Source organism: Ceratocystis lukuohia (assembly GCF_044167205.1).
Source record: "Ceratocystis lukuohia strain C4212 chromosome Unknown Supercontig2_pilon, whole genome shotgun sequence".
NCBI lineage: Eukaryota > Fungi > Ascomycota > Sordariomycetes > Microascales > Ceratocystidaceae > Ceratocystis > Ceratocystis lukuohia.
Window position 1 is genome coordinate 2,270,370 of NW_027263521.1, and position 19,050 is coordinate 2,289,419.

At 48.4% G+C, this 19,050-nt stretch overlaps 6 protein-coding genes across 6 annotated transcripts; 2 read left to right on the plus strand and 4 right to left on the minus strand.

The window, feature by feature from the left end:
- Positions 1 to 190: 190 nt before the first annotated feature.
- Positions 191 to 4,249, minus strand: HOO65_020562 (WD repeat-containing protein 1; the record flags this gene model as incomplete). The annotated part of the gene is made up of 1 exon (XM_071000100.1): positions 191 to 4,249. One exon carries the CDS (start codon positions 4,247 to 4,249, stop codon positions 191 to 193), a length of 4,059 nt encoding a protein of 1,352 aa, XP_070861200.1.
- A 450-nt stretch (positions 4,250 to 4,699) lies between these two features.
- HOO65_020563 (Oleate hydratase) lies at positions 4,700 to 6,482 on the minus strand (the record flags this gene model as incomplete). Its single annotated transcript, XM_071006643.1, has 2 exons — positions 4,700 to 5,628; positions 5,687 to 6,482. 2 exons carry the CDS (start codon positions 6,480 to 6,482, stop codon positions 4,700 to 4,702), a joined length of 1,725 nt encoding a protein of 574 aa, XP_070861201.1.
- A 759-nt stretch (positions 6,483 to 7,241) lies between these two features.
- HOO65_020564 (Isochorismatase hydrolase) lies at positions 7,242 to 8,018 on the plus strand (the record flags this gene model as incomplete). The annotated part of the gene is made up of 2 exons (XM_071007021.1): positions 7,242 to 7,298; positions 7,401 to 8,018. The coding sequence occupies 2 exons, from the start codon at positions 7,242 to 7,244 to the stop codon at positions 8,016 to 8,018; spliced, it is 675 nt and encodes a 224-aa protein (XP_070861202.1).
- A 391-nt stretch (positions 8,019 to 8,409) lies between these two features.
- HOO65_020565 (3-hydroxy-3-methylglutaryl-coenzyme A reductase) lies at positions 8,410 to 11,910 on the minus strand (the record flags this gene model as incomplete). The annotated part of the gene is made up of 1 exon (XM_071000101.1): positions 8,410 to 11,910. The coding sequence occupies one exon, from the start codon at positions 11,908 to 11,910 to the stop codon at positions 8,410 to 8,412; it is 3,501 nt and encodes a 1,166-aa protein (XP_070861203.1).
- A 2,748-nt stretch (positions 11,911 to 14,658) lies between these two features.
- HOO65_020566 (Phosphatidylinositol glycan anchor biosynthesis class U protein) lies at positions 14,659 to 16,100 on the minus strand (the record flags this gene model as incomplete). The annotated part of the gene is made up of 3 exons (XM_071006758.1): positions 14,659 to 15,517; positions 15,585 to 15,852; positions 15,956 to 16,100. 3 exons carry the CDS (start codon positions 16,098 to 16,100, stop codon positions 14,659 to 14,661), a joined length of 1,272 nt encoding a protein of 423 aa, XP_070861204.1.
- Positions 16,101 to 16,805: 705 nt separating this feature from the next.
- On the plus strand, positions 16,806 to 18,782 carry HOO65_020567 (Pescadillo -like protein; the record flags this gene model as incomplete). The annotated part of the gene is made up of 1 exon (XM_071000102.1): positions 16,806 to 18,782. One exon carries the CDS (start codon positions 16,806 to 16,808, stop codon positions 18,780 to 18,782), a length of 1,977 nt encoding a protein of 658 aa, XP_070861205.1.
- Between the last annotated feature and the right edge of the window lie 268 nt (positions 18,783 to 19,050).

Here is a 19,050-nt window from a genome sequence, read left to right on the forward strand (position 1 = left end):
CCAGCGTGTGGGCGTGTGAAAAGGTTTTGGACGAGGCTTCTCTGGTATATTTGGGCCTTTGTAGATTCCAACGGCCCTTAATCTTGTTATATTGGTAGCATGGCGTTTATATCATAAGTCTCTAAATGCAGACAGAGCTTGTTGTCTTCATACTCTTTCATTTATTCTTCTTCCCACCACGTACAATCACCTACCGCTGCTGGTCTTTACTCCCCGTCTTTCCCTGGCCTGAAGCAAACTTGACGCTCTTCCGTCTCGTCATATCCCCTCCCGTGTTTTGGCTTGGTGCCGTTAGAGGCGCGGCTGATGCGCCGTTGTGATAATGCGATGATACATCTCTAGAATCGCTAACCCGGCTTTGAAGAGTTTCATAAGTATCTCCTTTGACTTTGTTATCAGGGCTAACATAAAGGGTGCTTCGGTTTCCACTATGCGCCTTATCATGAACTAGAGGCCGAGCTGATGCTGTACCATCAGTAGCCATGGATACGGCTGTAGCTCTATGAGGCTCCTCAGCACGCTGGAAAGAGCCTAGTGGTGTTGTGGAAGTAGAAGCATTGACTGAAAGGGGATTAGAAGCAACAGTAGGCGGTGCAGCATCGGGAAGACACTCATGCCCACATCCATCTTGTGGACAATACCCACCACTAAACTCCTCTACCTCGCCCTGTTCAGACAAAGGGTAATGCCAGGCCTGAAGACAATTGGAATGGCCACCATGTCCACAGCCACGACAGTACCACCACGATGTCAGCACAGGCTCTTGTACATCCTGGTCTTGAGCTGTGCTTTTCTTGATCTCAGCAAGCAAGTCGGCTACTACGTGACGGTGCTGGCAGACGGCACATGGGCCCATAGTGCGGTGACACCGCTCGCACGTCCAAATAGCAGTTGGTCCAGCCTGAGGATCGATTTCGCGTGGCTTGTTGCAAAATGGACAGGTGAAATTAACCTGTACATCGCGCTGAGCAGCACCAAAAATTGAAGGGAACGACTCTCCCCAGCAAGGCATGCCTTCAGCCCAGTTTTCAGTGCAGAGGTTGCGCAGCTGAGAGGCTTCAATGAAGCACTTCATGTTCATCAGGCGTGAGTGGTGCTGTTTCAGAATAGCTTCGGCTTGGAACCGGGAAATAACACGCTCCGGGACTAGAGGCTGTAAGAGGAGGACTATAGCTGCAGCGTTTACAGCAGACTTGCGGCTTTCAAACTCAAGTGTCTGCTGGATAATAGCATAAGGATCGATGGGGGCACAGATGCTCATGCTGTCAGAGACGCCAGACGGTTTTGGAAATGGGAAAGGCGGATCGCGATTCCATTTAAAATAATCGTACTCGCCTATTGTTGGGCTGTCGCTGTGCTCGGCCTTTTCTAGCGGTGTAGGCTCTGGCTGTCGATTTAGAAAGGATACTTGGGGGGATGCACTGATTACAGGCTGGCGAGTCGACAGTGTCATTTCAATAGTGCCTGCATCAGATGGTATTGAGCCTGAAAGTTCTTGGCTCATAGATGCCGAGGTTCGTGTACCTTTAGTTGCCTGGGAAATCGCAAAGACATCCTCCAGTGACTCGTTGTTTAGCATAGGGCCGTGGATATCCCAAATACCCTTCCCGCGTGTCCGTTCTGGAGATTCAGTGTCCCTACGACCTCGAATACGACCGGAGTACTCGTTGTGGTGGTCAAGTTCTTTATCGCCATGGTTATTAGAGCTCGACGGGGACAATATCTGGGTGTGGTCTTGACTGTAGCTGTCTGATGATGCTGTCCTACCCAAGTTATTGCAGTCTATATCTCTGGTAGAGCTTGGAGTTTGTGGCCCAAACTGCGCTGTATTCCTATGGGAGTCTTTTTCGGTTTTTGAAGCCCCAGGCACATCAATGGCTTTAGCAAAGGCTTCCGCATCGTAGAAATCATACCCCTCTGTGCTAGCATGCGTGTCACTACTGTGCTGACTTGTGGTTGAGAGAGGCTGGGAGTTGAGGCGGGCACGAGGGCTATTAGTAGTAGGGGGATATGCAGCTGGTGGGGGAAGAGTAAAGCTTGCAGGGGCCTCAGCAACAGGAGAGAGGGGTGTTGCGCCGATCGTGCGATCATTAGCCACAGAATCTAATACAGCATGTGCCCGGGGTGTGGTCATGTTGGAGGTGTTTTCAAACTCTTCCGAAAGCAATGACCGAGAAGAGTTTAGTGAGTGGTCACGGGGAGTGCTGTTTTGGTATATCAAAGAGGATTGCTTGCGATTTGAGTGTGCAGGTTCCGGAGCATGGCCTGAGTGGACAGATCCTGACGTAGCGGTTGTCGATGATTGTAAAAATGCCTGGGCTTGCAGGCGCACAGGTGCAACAGCAGGAGTCGTAGAAACTTCACGCCCAATTTGGCCAGTCCGCACCTGAAGATGATACTCTCCACGTCGATGAAGAAGAATCTGGGTCACGTGACTTAATATGCGCCATGACTGTGCTAGACGGAACAGGCGAGCATCCTCAGCAACTTGGCCATACTGCTCGAGAATGGATGCTATCCTACGAGGAAGAGGCTTGGCATTTTCGTCTTTTCTTGGTAGATCCCTCTGCAAAATAGTGAGATAGTGGAATGTGAGATAACGGTACATGTCAGGGTCAACACGAAAGGGGGTATGGGAGAAGGCCATTCCCTGGGTCATGATAAAGTCTCCAGTAGCCTGCATGCTTTGGTCCAGAGGCATAGCATCTTCATCTTGGTGGGGGGCAACAAAAGGGGGATTCTCGGGTGTTGTCCCAGTCGGGAAAGCCCGAGTACCGGTCCGTCGTGTACGGTTACTGTTAGAAGGCCGTCTTGGGTTGAGGAAGATGCCTGTAAGATCTTCATCTGAGTCGGTGCGACTGACACTAAGACTTACGTTTTGGGGACTGGTCCCTATGTAGCCCGATGGAGTTTCTGTACCACCAGAAGTCCTTTGCGCACGAGAGGCAGCCGAGGTGATATCTACTGCAGATAGAGAGCTTTGGTGTAAACTGCGGTTTCTCGGAGCCCTTTGCCGTTGATCCAAGAACATCATGACTTCGCCATTAGGGTTGAAGGCAAAGGTGGACATGGCTTGGCGGTCGATGACTCGTGGGGCAAAGGCGACATCACATTGGTTCAAGTTTCCATCCTGGCCAACGGCCCATAAGATGTCTTGATCGCGCCACAGCAACCCAGTTGGCGCCATATCGAACTGCTCGATAACCTTAAAAGGCAATGTGGGCCGTGCTAGGTCCCATATGTGTACCATATTTCTGCCATGCCGCCTCTGACTGCTCGCATCGTATGTTACAGCGATCTGGGCCGCTCGTCTACCATTGTCTGTAGCCGACCACAGACTAGGTCTCCAGAGAGCCTGGCCAATGGGAGCTGGGGTGTGGATGACCCATTTTGGCCTACGTCTTCTGTCGGCATTGGTCATATCCCAAACATGGAGCTTCTGGTCCATGCCGCCACTGAGCAAGTGCACCCCGTCAGGGTGCCATGATATGGACGAACAGGAGCCTTCATGTGCATTTATGCGCATGCGGAAGTTGGCATGGCGAAAGTCGCCTTTAAATATCATGCCATTCTCAGTGCTGCAGGCAAACTCAAAGCCGTCTCGCGGAGCCCAGCGAACACAGCGGATGCTTTCTGAATGGGCCTGAACCCTACGTTTGAGAACAATCTCCATGGCCGGGCCCTTTGGAGGGGCTCTCATGTCCCAAATACGCACAACTCCGTCCTGGCCTCCAGAGAGAAGCCAGGATCTCCGGTGCGGACTGACATCTAACGTGGTGATCTGACGAGTGTTGTCTTGGATCGGATATGGATTGATGGCCCCTCCTCGCGAATGATTGAGGTCATAGTAAAAGATTTTCCCGCCGGCGCACGCCGTGAAAATAGAGCTGTCACTCTGCCATTTCACATCCTGAATTGAAAGTTGGTCTGAGATACCGGTGCCTTTGCCGCCGGTCTGTGAAGTGATGATAGCACGCAAGTCGATATCCTCGTGGAACTGTGTGCCCTCCACATTCACTGTCTTCAGAATATGTCGCCCACTAAGCGCTAGGTGTTTGCCGTTAGGCGAGGCATCGATGCTTAGAATAGGCGCGGCAGCCACATATCGTGCCCCTCGGTAGTGCTTGGTATGCGAGTTGCTAGGAAACGAGCAAGTGGAAAACTCCCATGTACCATCACCTGTACCGCTAGGAACGGCAGCACTCTCTAATGCGACATTGCTGGAACCTCGGCCCAATAGCTTCCGCATGATACTACTGTCACGACTATACATGGGCGGGCTCAAGAGGTGGAGACCAAAGATGACATGGTCCTCTCGCAGAAAAGGACAAGAACGAGGTCAGGGAGGGGGAAAAATATTGCTATCTGAGTGAAGGATATTATCACGAATCTGATTAGCAGCTTCAATAAAAAATAGTTGGCGTATCAGTCAGGATATGTGGTAATTTTCAAGCTTGGATGACTATAGTTGGGTCAAAAGAGAAACAGCCTTGTCTTGTGGTAGGTAGCGAGTCTAAGGTGAGTGAGTTTTAGTGGATCGCATACACTAAATTCTTCACCGATGCACACCGAGGCTAGCTCTTCGGTAAATCCTATCTGACTAGGCCAACTTCAAACGAGCAGCCTTTCTCTTTTACTGTTAACTTAACTATCAATATAATACACAAGTGAAAACCGCCTCATTTTATCCAGTAGTTTCTTATGCCATGATCGCCTTCATAAACTCGCCTAAGACCAGCGCAGACGGATCATCACCAGGCACTGATGGGGGTCTCTTATCAAGTCCCATCAACTCAAATACGGCAGTCTGTGCTGACCGCACCGAGTACTCCATTGTAAAAGCAACATCTCGTTCCATGTCAACAAACTGGCCCATCAAGCCCAGATTTTTGCTTTCTTTTGGCACCACAGCTGGCCTGTCATCAGGCTCTGTGCTCAGGAGTGGGCTTCCCGTAAGCGGCATTATGACTGGAATGGTTACAGCATGATCCAACACACCGGCAAGTGGTATGTTCATGTGGCCCAGCAGCTCCTGGAAGATTTCTTGACCCGTACATTTATCCATCCTTTTTTTAACAAACATTCCTTCCTGGTCCGGAAACAAACCATATCCCCAGATGATATGCGTACCGTCAGACTGACCTCTGAAATACGGCTGCTTTGGAATTGAAATTGTCAGCATCCACGGACAATCACGGAACGTAAGCAATGGGCATGTTCCATCACTGCTCTCAGCAAACTCTGCCACTTTGCTCACAAATGCCGAGTTGAATGCCGTGATAGTAAAGGCCAGCCATGACGATCTAGCGATGTTGCTGCAAAATACATTTGGGTTTCCAAGTGATCCTTTAACTGGGCAGTCTTCAATAATATAGCCCCATAGAGTCCATGATGGGCCCCAATCTGCGAGATCTCCAGTCCAGACTCTTGGGGATGGTGCGCTTTCATTGTTTCCTACTGAAACCCCCGATGCGATGGATCCAAGGGTCACAAGGCAAATGTCGGCTTCTCGTATGGTGTAATCAGTTTCTTCCATACCACCGCTAGCTGTCTTTGTTTTGGTGTTGATTCGCTCAACTATTACGTGTTGCTTATCAGGTGCAAACTGGATTCTTTGAACAACGGTGTCTGTGAAGCTTGTTAGTTGTCTATAATTAGAATGGTTTTCTAGATCGTAGAAACTCACTAACGATGAAATCAACCCCTCTATCAAGAAGAAACGCAGTTATTGGCTCAATAACTTGTTCGAAGTCGTTGAATAAGGAATACTCAGATCCCGTATTTTGCTTTAGTGCCGACAGGTCATGCAAGAATATTTTCATGTATCGCTGGAACTCGACTGCTCCATGCCATGGATGAAATACGTATGTACTAGACCACAAATCCCAGAAATTGGTCTCGAAAAAGTCTGGCTCGAACCATGCCTGCACCTCAGTGCCCTGGAACTGGGCCTCTTCGTACATCAAGAATTTCATGAGAGACACCCGGTGGTTAGCTGACAGACCAAAATTCCCAACATTTACAGCCTCGGGGCCGTCAGCGCCTGTGGCCGCTATACGAACCGATGTGCTTCCACCAGTATTATTGTTGGCATTGTGCTTTTTCAGATACTCCAGAAGAGACTCCTCACGGGCATCCACCATTAGGAAGCAGTCCTCAGCTCGCTCTGAGGATGGCGTTTCAGCCTGTACATCAACATGTGACCGGGTAGCCGGACTAGGCACCTTTGACAGAGTATCCTGGAGACAGTGATATGTGCCTCTGATCTTGCGGGCGGCCTTGACGATATAGCCGAGCCTTTCTTCGCGTGCGACACTAGTAGTCATGCATCCACCAGGAGCTCGCGCAGCATCAAATATGTGAATGTTTTTGGGGTCAACATTGGCATCGACAATGAGGTGCACAGCTGCCGAAAGGGAAGCTATGCCTGCACCCACAATGTACACTTGTGTGTCCTTAGGGTTTCGAGGTATCGGCGACATGATAAGGGTAGGGTAGTTGACTGACTATAGACCTAGTCCATCAAGTGTCGACATCATTATTCATTGTAGAAAAGAAAAACAAAAAGATCAAGAGACCAAGACGGGAAAAAATTAAGGCAGGTTCAAAGCTCCAAGGTAATATAAATATAAGGTGCCATTATAAGAACGTGAAACTTAGTTGACAAAGTCAATGCCGTCATCGACGCAAATGCCGTTTCAATCTAATCGTATGATTTTGTCTAGTGGGGGGCCCTAGAACACAATCCACAAAGGCCTCTAGGCAAGCAAACACACAAAAAACAGAGTTGTATTGAGGGGAAGTGGCAAGTGCTGTATCTGATAGTCTGCGCGTAAAATTACAAAGGGCGACCATCCTAATACGTTCAAAAGTAGATGGCCTTGTACCTACAATATCACGGTGAATACATATCAAGGTTTCAATTACATTAACCCTAATGAGACTTTCCCGCTTTTTATTTTTACGTTGCTGCATATCGAAACCCTGTATCGTTATCAGGGCATCAACTAAATTCCCGTTCCTCGCTAAGCAAGAGCCGCCAATATTGATTAGGTGATCTGCGCCTTGTATTTAGTATCCGGACCTGCATCTGCATCCGAACAACGTTATTGGTTAACTATAAAGTTGCACAACTGCAATGTCCAGACCAGCCACCACTACTAACTTTTGCGCTTCAGTCAGCGACTCATTGGAGCTTCTTTGTTCATAGTTACGTACACACACCTCAGTCGAAATCCAACATGCTCTTCAGACCAGCGCTTTTAGTAGTTGATTTCCAACAGGACTTTTGTCCTCCTGTAAGTCACATCACGTCACTTACGAACCCTGAACACTCAAGTTACTAGTTGTCTCTTGGTTATCTTTACCCTCTTTGATGAAGCTGACATGTCCCTCTCTAGAATGGCTCACTCGCTGTTCCAGATGGCCGCGCCATCACCAACACAGTAAACGATCTCCTCGACTTGCCTTTCGCCCTCAAAATAGCTACCATGGACTGGCACCCAGCCAACCACAAGTCGTTTGCCAGCAACCACAAAGACTGCACACCCTATGTCTCCACCACACGCATCACTAATCCGCATAACACTGCCGAATCCTACACCACACGGCTGTGGCCAACGCATTGCGTACAGCAGACGCCGGGTGCTGAACTAGTGCCAGAAATGCGCAGCGAAAAGTTTGATCATATCATCCGCAAGGGAACTGTCGCCGAGGTCGAGATGTACTCGGCTTTTTACGACCCGTTTGAAAATCCTCGCGTCTCGGACTCCGGCCTAGCGAATCATTTGAGGGAAAGAAGCATTACACATGTTTATGTTGTAGGCCTGGCTGCGGACTATTGTGTCAAGGCTACAGCTATAGACGCGCAGAAAGAGGGCTTTACCACCTACATTGTCGACGAGGGGACAAGACCCGTGGACTCTAAGGCGTGGCCCCAAATCAGAAATCAACTCTGTAAAGATGGTATTTCTGTTGTGAGCGTAAATGGCCCAGAAGTTGCAAAGCTCCGGTCCTAAGCCTAATCTACTATTAATGTTCACGCTAAAGAAGTACTTCATGTGTTGAGTCAGTTAGCAAAAGAGTATGTATATATGGATGAGATGGGTACGCCATCGAAGGCAAATAGTTTAGTAACAAAGAGTATACAAATGTTTGCATAATAGCTGGTAGCATCCCGAGTTGTCTTACACAGCTTTAAAACACGTAATAAACCATCTATAAGCGGTGACTGGGCATTGTACACCATGATTTAGCCTCTTTATGTGGCCTTTTGCGCCCCCGCTCCTCCCCCCCCCCCCATTAGATAAATAGCAAAAAACATAAAAATGGAATATGAAAAAGGATAGTCAAATGACAACAAGAAAAGCCCTAACAGATAGGTTCATCAAGTCATCATTTTCCTCCCCTCTAGCGCTTAGCGCGCTCTTGGGCAGCAGCACTCATTGTCATTCCCAAACTAGGAGTACCAGTTCCGTTTGGCGCTGGTGTGTTGGTACGAGTTGGAGCCGCTGAGGGCGCGGCCGAGGGTGCTGCAGAACGGTTATGCTGCATATGAGCACGAACCAGGTGGCCAGCGGCCAAGGCAGAGCACAACGAAAGCTCGCCAGCCAAAACCGAAGCTGCAACAATGCGTGCCAGACGGCGGGCGTTCTCACCAGGGTTGGTAGGGTGTGGGCCTCGGACACCAAGCATTTCCAACATAGCCGTCTGGGGCTCGAGAATAGTGCCTCCACCCAGGGTTCCGACCTCAATTGAAGGCATCGAAACCGAAATCTGAAGAGCGCCGTTAAGGTTCTTCATTATGGTAATGCAGTTAGCGCTTTCAACAACCTGAGCGGGATCCTGGCCAGTAGCAAGGAAAATAGCAGCCACAATATTGGCAGCGTGAGCGTTGAAGCCACCAACGGACCCAGCCATAGCAGAACCAATAAGGTTCTTGTTGATGTTAAGCTCCACAAGAGAGTCGACATCAGACTTCAGAACAGACTTGACAACATGGCCAGGGATAATGGCTTCAGCAACAACACTCTTACCACGACCTTCAATCCAATTGAGAGCAGCGGGCTTCTTATCAATGCAGTAGTTTCCAGAAACAGACACAATGTGCATATCATCAAACCCCTCGCCACGCATAGTCTCAAGAGCATGTTCAACACCCTTGGAAATCATGTTCATTCCCATAGCATCGCCGGTGCGGGCCTTGAAACGGATGTATAGATTAGTGCCAGCAATAGCAGTCTTGATAGAAGACAGACGAGCGAAACGAGAGGTGGAGTTAAAAGCATTGGCCATCGCATTCTGGCCAGCATCGGAATCAAGCCACAGTTTAGCGGCACCCGCACGCTCAAGAGTTTCAAAGCCAACACAGGGGCCACGAGTCATGCCGTCGTCAGTAAGAACAGTAACAGCACCACCACCAGCGTTGATTGCCTTGCAACCACGACTAGCACTGGCAACCAAGACACCTTCAGTTGTGGCCATAGGGATAAAGTAGCTCTGGCCATCAATTACAAGAGGCCCGGCAACACCAACAGGTAAAGGAAGGTAACCAACAACGTTCTCGCAGCAGGCACCAAACACACGCTCCCAGTTATAACGCTCGTAGGGAAGCTTGGAGTGTTCAAGACCACTAGTGATAGCCTCGGTAACAGCAGTGCGAGAAATAATAGAGCGGCGAATTTTGACAGCCCGGGTAAAGTCCTTCAGCTTCTTTTCAAGGGCATATCCGGGAAGCTTGCCTTTCATGGAGAGGAGAACAACTTCTTCATCAGTCAGGTCCTTGGCACGATCAGCCTTCAAAATAGCCTCAATATCAGCTAAGGGGCGGGGAGGAGTATCGTTATCAGGCTTAGGCACAATAGGTTTCATTGAGAGGGCGTCTTCCTCGTCATCGGTGGGAGCAGGGGTGAATGACTTGAGGACAGGGGTTTGGCGGACTGAAGGAGGCATGTATTCGCCCAGAGTCATGTTGACATTGCTGCTGTCGTTGAAGTTTTGGGCGAGAGCAAGTTCGGTACGATCAATGTGAGTGGCCGGGGTGTTAGGATCCTTGATGCCCCAGCGAGCCGCATTGAATAGATACCCGTTCAAGGCAACGCTCATAGCCAGCGCAATGATAATCCACTTCGAGAGTACAGGGTCTTCAAGAGACTTCAAAACACCGCCAACCATGCGGCCGCCAACACCATAGCTGTGGAGAGAATCTTCGCCGTTGGTGTTCTCGGGGGCACTAGTTAGGGGAAGGCCGTAGTGAACAGAGGGGTACACAAGCTCATACTTAATAGCGTTCAGAACGGTTACAGTAACAGGAGTGGAAGTACTCTCAGAATTAGAGAGAATGGTGTCAAGGGCTTTGGAGGCCACCTGGTAAGGATCCAAGGGCTGCTGAGAAGTGATCAAGCTGGTGCTACCGCCAGCCCATTCAGTGATACGGGTCAGGGAGTTAGAGTTGCGGAAGGGGATGGTGCAAAGGTTCATAACGTTGACCAGAACAAATCCAGATACCATGATAACCTTGAACTTGGGGATGCTAGTGCGCTTCAACTGGGCACCAAACATAGTACCTTGGGACTCAGAACCATCAACATTGTCTTCGCCCTTAGCAACGTTAGCGGCAACGCGATGGCTGACGCCGTCATCTTCGAGGGCCTTCTGCATGTTAAAGTGGCGCTTGATGCGGTTGATCTCAAGCTTGATGCTAAGAATGGCAGTGTAAAAAGTAAATACCAATACGCAGTCAAAAAACAGAATCCAAGCAGCTAAAAAGCAGAATTGCTGAAGCCCACCCTGAACGCCAGAAGCAGCACCCAGAACAAGGATAATAATCTCGACGGCATAATCGTGGACAATATCGTAGCCTTTCTCCTTAATAGCAGCTTGGACAGCATACTGGATAGAAGATGTGTCAGAATCCTTAGTCTTGGTCTTGGTCTCATCCTTGCGCTTGCGGTGCTCAACAGCATGTGATAGAACAGCGCGAGTAAGCGCGATACTCTTCTCAAAACCAATAGTAACAACCAAGAAGGGAAGGCCTTCTGATAATAAAACCATGTTGATAGGCACACCAAGTGAAGTAGTGACTAGAAGACCGAACAGGAAGGCGAAGATGGACGAGAACAGAACGCTAGTGGCAAGCCAAAAGTTGGAGCCCATGCGGCGCATGGACATGAACAGCGAAGCAAATGTCATGTGCATAGAAAGGTAACCAAGTACCATGATGACAATATCCAAAGTCTCGGCGTTTTGAATAAGGTCGACAAATCCGTTCCAGGCATTACGAGCCCACTCAATAATAGTAGACCGAGGGCTAACCTTGGCAGCATTCATAATCCACATTCTATGTTCCTTCTCATCTTCAATAGCCCGAGCCTCTTCATTCTCAGCAGGCACTTCCTGGGCCGCAAGGAGAAAGTCAGGGGCCTCAGTGTAAGGCAGAGAGAAAACCAGAGATGAATCAAGCTCGGAGCTAGCAGGAAGAGAATTCAGAGAAATGTTATCAGCGTGAGGAATGGCATTGACGAGGGGAGCCGATGAAGCACCAGGAAACTGAAGAGTAACAAGGGCCAGATGGTTACTATCTTGTCCAACAAGGAACTCATCCTCAACAGTCTTCCATTTCCAAGAATTCTCGGGATTCGCAGTGAGAGTACGGCTGCCCTCGGCCAATAGAGACCAGTCGGCTTTTCCGACATTGAAAGTAACATCAAAGAAGCTATCCTGGAGCAAACCGACGTAGGTAGTGCTGCCTAGAAGAGTAACCATGACTACAGTGTGGATAGGATGAGAACAGGCCAGGCGAGAAAGCAAGTTTATGAAAGGAGTGACCTTCTTGTTAAGCCAAGAAGGGGCCACAACCTGAGAGGCAGGTTGCTCGCCACGAAAGCGGCGAGGAAGCAAACTACCCATCATATTGAACGATTCGGCAAGACCACTGGGGGTCAAGGTTCGAGGAATTTTTGAAAATATATGGGAACGGTCAGTCTCGCGCTGACGGGGGTTGGGTGGTCTTGCTGAGTGACGATGACGGAGGTTAGAAGATTTATTTCGAAAAGTAGGGGAAAGAATAGACATGATGCTTAATTTTGTTCAGGAAGTGTGGGTGCTGGGTGGTAGACAGCATAGTTGATGGGTTTGGGAGTCAGATGGTGGCATATTAATAGTCGAAGAGATAGAGCACATGAAAAATCAATTCCACGCCCTTCGTCCTGTCGATACCTACCTCCAAAGCAAAGCAGTGATATTGCGCCAATGAAACCTCTGATCACGGTCACAGAATATCACCTAACAAAGAAGCAAAAGGTTTTTTTATGGGTACGGGGGACGGAAGGCAAAGCAAGATAAGTCTTACCAGTTCAAAGAACGCAAGTCACAAATGTATCAGTCGAGAATGCCTGCCAATGAAGGCACCGTTATCGCGGGATGATGGAGAAAGCGGATGTGCAAGACCTCTAGTGACAAGACTCGGGAGGTTAGAGCTGGACGATTCATAGGAGATATAGTCCTGTAAAACTTGACCTAGGCCAAAGGAGGATCAAGACGAGCAGGGGGCTCAAAGCAAAAGGAAAGGGATTGACTAGGGGAGCACGGCCCATCCTGTCCGCTATGCTTGTTGGTGTGCTGTATGCTGTGTGCTGTGCTGTGTGCTGTGTGTTGTTGTCATTTATATTTGCATTCTCAACGTACCAGTTATGACAATTCAAGTCCCGCAGTTTTTCTAACATCTCTCACCACCATGAAAAGGCCGGATAGTGAAGGCTGACGAGGCTGCAGTATCCTATTGACAAGGATAAGAGACTAGAAAATCAGTCGCCGTAATAAAAACTTGAACTTGAGATGAAAACCTAGCAAGATTTGATTATGTTGTCAGAGGAGGCAGGAAAAAGAGCACTGAAAAAGGCCACACTCATACACACCTTTTCTCCCAGTAACCATCAAAAAATAATGAAAAAAGAAAAAAGACAGGTCGCGTCTTTGAAGAAACTTGAAATACAAAACTATCGGTATAGTTTTGGGCAAGATCGCTATGGCAAGGCTTTCACTACAATTCAGGGGAGGAAGGAGCAGGTACTGGTGGACATGGATGGGTAAGAGGAGAAAATAAGAATGTAGAGAAAAAATTTTGTTGATTAGCTGTGTCACGACAAGGAACCAAGAAATTGGACCATTGAGCTATTGTCTTCAGGATTGTAATTCCTGGTCAAGGGGCTGTCAGCACAAAGAACAACCAGAAGCAACAGTTTGCCATCACACATCACATCACATCAAAAATTACAGCACAAGTTAAAACATGTTTGGGTAACCAAGTTTGGAGAGGGGGAAAAAAAAAAAAAGAAGAAAAAAGGGAAAAAATAATAAAAAAATCACCAGATAAAGAGGGGCACTTCTGGCTCAGGCTCGACAAAGAGTAAGTACACACAATTACTTGCTCACAATCTAAAAGAGGAGGAACGAAACACCAATTTAGTGGGCATAAAAAGACATCATGTCTTGTGCTCTGCCAAAACTGGCCTGGACCCAAGATTGTTGGCAGCTCGGCTCCACACCTTGTCCCCACCTATAAACCTACGTGATATTTCAAGCTTCATCCAGGGCTAGACCAGGTTTCGGACTTTGTGTCTTGCGTTTGCTCCTGTAAACGGACAGTACTCCTGTATAACGTACGTGATTCCCTAATCTGACATGGTAATGTATGGAAACTACTTGATGCTAAGAGCATCATGCCATTATTTCGCTTGCATGAATGAACACAGCAGGAGCTGTCTTTCGTTGTATGCTTGTATGCTGTAATACTTCTAATGTGCGGATTACCTCTTAGGTAACTTGATGCCGTTTCTTTCCTGGCCCTCTTTCACTTGTTTTCTTTCACATTAGTGTAGTGCCAAACTTGTGATGATGCTCCTAGCCCACCCCAGGCCTTTTAGACGAGCCTGGACACTTGTCCTTTTAACCATGTTTGTGGGAAAGTGCCTAAGATAAGAGCCCCAATGAATGCCTAGCCTTTCAGCACAACAATGCAAAATGGCAGTGTTTAGCAACTAAGGTGTTATTCAAGCGCAAACAAAAGGGCTTGGCTGGGTAATTACAAATATCTAGCCATTCACACACCTTTATGGTGATGGGTAGTGTATTTTTACTATTTATCTGTGTCACATTTGTGCTAAGAAGGAATATTTAATGTATAATCTGAGCTTTATGGTTCTGACTCTGATATGAGGTTATAACATGTCTCTTTCAGCGTTCCTATACCCTCACTTACCGTTTTATGATGTGAAATTGGCAGAGATGTTTTCAGAAATAGGAAGAGACAAGGACTTGAAGTTTATCGAATGGGGCTAGGTCCAGCTGGTTAGCAATTCAGCCGTAGCGCAAAGGTCATTCCTTCCTTTCTTTGAAGGCTGATCGAGACCCATACCTCGGTTTACTGATTGATAAAGAAGGCATACATAATATCACGTGATGTAGAATTGGCAGTACTTCATTGCCAAACCCTAAAAGTTCTGACGTATTGGTATGAAGTTTATAACTTGGCACCCAAGAGGTATGCTTTTTCATTCACATTCTACCACCATTGACATTTTATCACCAAAGCAAGACATTGTTTCAACGTCTCATTGACTTTAATACAGAGAATATCTCGGACTTGAATCCACAAACTAATTATATTAGCTGGATTTCTTTGCCTAACATTTCGGGGCGGGACACCTCCCATTCATCTCGCAAGCTCGCAAAAGCAAGATCCGATACCACGAGACTTTGCCCCAGACCCCACACCAAAGTGATGGCGTAAAAGAAGTTGGCGTTTCCGCTGCCAGCATAAATCCACAAATGGTAGAACACTGGACCCAAAAATGTAGCATACATTATCACTGCAGCAGTGACAAATGAGTACCGCATCAAGGGGAAAATGTGTCGGAACATTGGGACCAGAGACAAGAAAAGACTAGTATCAGCGACCGAAGCGTACGGTTTGAAAATGGAAAAAACACCAAGCAGCAGAGTAATCACTATCAAAGGCTGTGACCTCATACGGATGCTCAGGCCTGGTACATACGAAGAGAGATGTAGCCAGAAGACTGCGAGGAAAAAGTTGCGGAATGGGTCAAACATCTCAATAAAGAAGTACCACCAGAGGCCGACATTGGGCGTCAAATCAGATAGAGTCAGTTGTATCCCATATGTGCTACCCAAGAAATCCCAGGAGCAGTCGGTGATAAAATAAGAGATGCTCAGCAGGAATGTGCTTGTAGCTATGAAAACTGCGGCACAGATGACAGCGAACTTTACAGGCGACTCAACTCGGCGAGATGCAACCTGGCGGTCATATGATAGCATAAGTAGAGGCGGTGCTAAAAGCACCGGGTACATTGATAGATACGAAGCAAAGGTGAGAGCGATCATAGATAACACCGGAGCACCCTCGATTGCGTTGGCGACAGCATGAAGTGTGGCACATGTTGTAAAAACACCCGTTGAGCGCCCAAGACAAGTTGCCACGGTAAATGGGTTGAACAGATAGCTGATATGGATTAGTTTTAACAATTATTCGCATAAAATCACTGTCGTAGATAGGGGGTGTCACTAACAAGGCGGCAATAAGAGATCCGGACCACTTGCGTTCCCTCCGAGGCGAGGTGAAGAGCTTGGATGACCCGGCCTCTCCGGAATCAGCAATCCTCCGAAGAGCACCAGCGCTCAACAGGTCAACAGCAATGTATAGCAAGTAAGTAAATATCGGCCATGCTTGATTGCTAGGAAGAAGTCCGAAAAGAGGGAGTAGCAACGGCGCTTGATGGAAGACGCCACCATCGTAAGGCGATACGTTGTGGTTAAAAAGAAAGAGACCTTCCTGTACTGCGCGCAAAAGTAAGCTGTCAATATTCAAAGACGCCTAGGAGCCTATAAACGGCCTGGGAGCTGGACCAAACGCGAGACAGGCAGAAGACATGGTTCTTACATCTCTTGAAGCTTGTGATAGGAGTCGAAATTTCAACGCGACTAGTCAGAAGTTGTGGAAGAGTCGGAAAAAGAACAATGAGGAATAGGCGCACAGCAGCCGCAGCAGCATAGACGGTGGTTGTCTGCTGGGGTTTTGACGACATCTTCGCGTGGCCCATCTTCAATCCATTGTATTCATTCAGAGTTGGTCTGTTTTGCAAGTTGATTCCGTGACTTGGGACAAATTCGACGAGCAGGGAGGAGTAATCGTTTGGGTTGTGAGAGTCGCCTGGTTTAGAACTGGACAGCGATACGTGAGGGAGGGACCAGTTATCAAATTAAATCTCGTCGAACAAAGAACTCTCAATCAATTTCTTGTTTCGCTAAGGCAAAGGGAAGGTGAAAGTGTCCACTTCTAGGTTGGTAGCTTGTGATGAGAGTAGGGTTTGAGGGGAACATTTATCGTTACCCAACCATATTGCTTCAGTGGGCTTCCTCCCAGAGATGAGATTTTATAGTGGCCCTGACTTGGTGCTCCCACCTCTATGCTGCCGTTTTATAGCGTTTTTATCACTGGCAACCCCTAGAACAACTGCTAAAGCTTTCGCCAGAAAAGAGGTTCCCGATAAGAAACACGCTAGTCCCGATTTGGTCTTATCGGTGGGCGGTCAGGCCTGGCAGAAACGTCCAGCGAAAAAAAGTTCAACTTTTTTTTTAAGATCAAGAATTTGAACGACAAGCCTGCAAAATAGGGACCCCCACAGGCTTGATATTACCAACACCAACATTATTCTTTCGTCTTGTTGGTTCTCTTTCTCTTCCACCACAACAACACGATTGGTGCTTGGATCGCTTGAACTATCGCAATCATGCCTCCTCGTATTAAGAAGAAGGGCAAGGCCGGTGCGGCCAAGAACTACATCACCCGTAACCAGGCACTCAAGAAGCTTCAGCTGTCCCTGGCTGACTTCCGCAAGCTTTGCATCTGGAAGGGTATTTTCCCCCGCGAGCCTCGCAACAGAAAAAAGGCCAACAAGTCTTCTACCTACTCGACCACCTTCTACTACGCCAAGGACATTCAGTATCTCTTGCATGAGCCGCTAATCCAAAAGTTCCGCGACCTCAAGGCGCTAGAGAAGAAGATCTCCAAAGCTTTGGGTCGTGGTGATGTTGGTGATGCGAAGCGCTTAAACGAAAACGCTTCCCGTCCTGAATCAACTGGCAAGGCTCGCTTTACTCTGGACCATGTCATCCGCGAAAGATACCCGACTTTCAACGACGCTCTCCGCGATCTGGACGATTGCTTGTCCATGCTGTTCCTGTTTGCCAATCTCCCTTCAACTAACAGTGTGCCGGCCAAGGTCATCGCTCGTTGCGAGCGTCTGTGCCTTGAGTTCCAGCACTACTGCATCACTTCGCACAGCCTGCGCAAGTCGTTCCTTTCCATCAAGGGCATCTACTACCAGGCTAACATCAACGGCGAGGACATCTTGTGGTTGGTTCCCTACAAGTTCAACCAGCGTGTGACTGCCGACGTCGACTACCGCATTATGGGTACCTTCGTCGAGTTCTACATTACCCTCCTAACCTTTGTCAACTTCCGTCTATACACCAAGCAAGGCCTGCGCTACCCTCCCAAGTTTGACCAGAACAAGGACAACGAGTCTGCTGAGTTGGGTGCTTTCACTTTGGAGGGCCGTGGCATTGTTGAGGAGAGCGTCCCCAAACAAATTGCGGAGGCTGCCACTGAGCACAAGGTTGACCCCAAGACTCAGGCTGCTGTCAACAATGTGGTCAAGGCTCTCAAGTCTTCTTCCAATGGCGAAGAGACTAGCGCTCCCGCCAACACTGAGGCCACCGAGAACTCAAACTCAATTGACAAGTTCGAGCCTGTTGTGGCCGGCGGTGATGTTCTCCCTCAGCCCTCGTACAGCAGCAGCGACCCCTCGACTCTGTTTGCCAACATGACGTTCTACCTGTCGCGTGAGACTCCTCGCCAGCCCATAGAGTTTATTCTCCGTGCCTTTGGTTGCAAGCGGATAGGATGGGACTCTGTTCTGGGAGACGGTGCTTTCACGACCAACGAAAACGATCCCTCCATTACTCACCAGATTGTCGATCGACCCCCCATACAGGTTCGGGCTGAGAAGGATGCCGATATGGAGAATGTGGAGGACAACCAGACCGCCCAGAAACTGGGTGTCAATGGTCGTGTGCCCGGTCGTGTGTACGTCCAGCCCCAGTGGGTTTGGGACTGCATTAATGATGAGGAGGTCAAGTCGCCTGATCTGTACGCTCCTGGCGCCCAGTTGCCCCCCCATCTGAGTCCCTTCGTCAAGCCTGAGGCCGGTCGATACGACCCTACTATCCCTCTGGCTGATCAGCAACCCGAAGCTGAGGCTCTGGAAAGCGACGAGGAGGAGGCCGAGGCTGAAGGCAGTGCTATGGATGAGGATGAGACTACCTTTAACGACTTCTCTGCTAATGAAGAGGAGGAGGAAGAGGAGGAGGAGGAGGAAGAAGAAGAGGAAGAGGAAGTTACTGATGATGAGCGCCAAATGGAACTAGAAGCTGAATTGCGTGGCGAAAACGTCCGTAGCAAGGCTAAGGCTTCAGCAACGCCCAGGGAAAAGGCCCGCCAACAGGCCCGCAAGGAGCTTGCCCGCAAGGCTAAGGAGGAGGCTGAAGATAAGGAGCGTGCTATGGGCATGATGAGCAAGAAGAAGCGCAAGCTTTACGAACAGATGGTGTACACCAACACCAAGAAGAGCACCGAGGATCAGAAGCTGCGGTCGAAGCGGAGAAAGATGGAGAAGGAGCAACAGAAGAAGAAGACCAAGGCGTGAAGATGCGATTCAAAGTCTTAGTGGTGTTTGTGATGCTTGCAGTGCGTTGGCTGCATAGGAGATGTTATTCATATTGACATTGATGTTTTAATTGTTGTTGTCAGTCTGATTGATTATGGTTGCGCAAAAGTGTTCTTTTATATACTTTGGGTCTCATTGAATGGAGTTCAGGACGTAAATTCGAATCCGTTGTTTTTCTTCGTATGTTTACTTTTCAGCCTGTTTTGTTTTTATTGCTTATCATGTTATTCTAAGTAATGATGTCTAG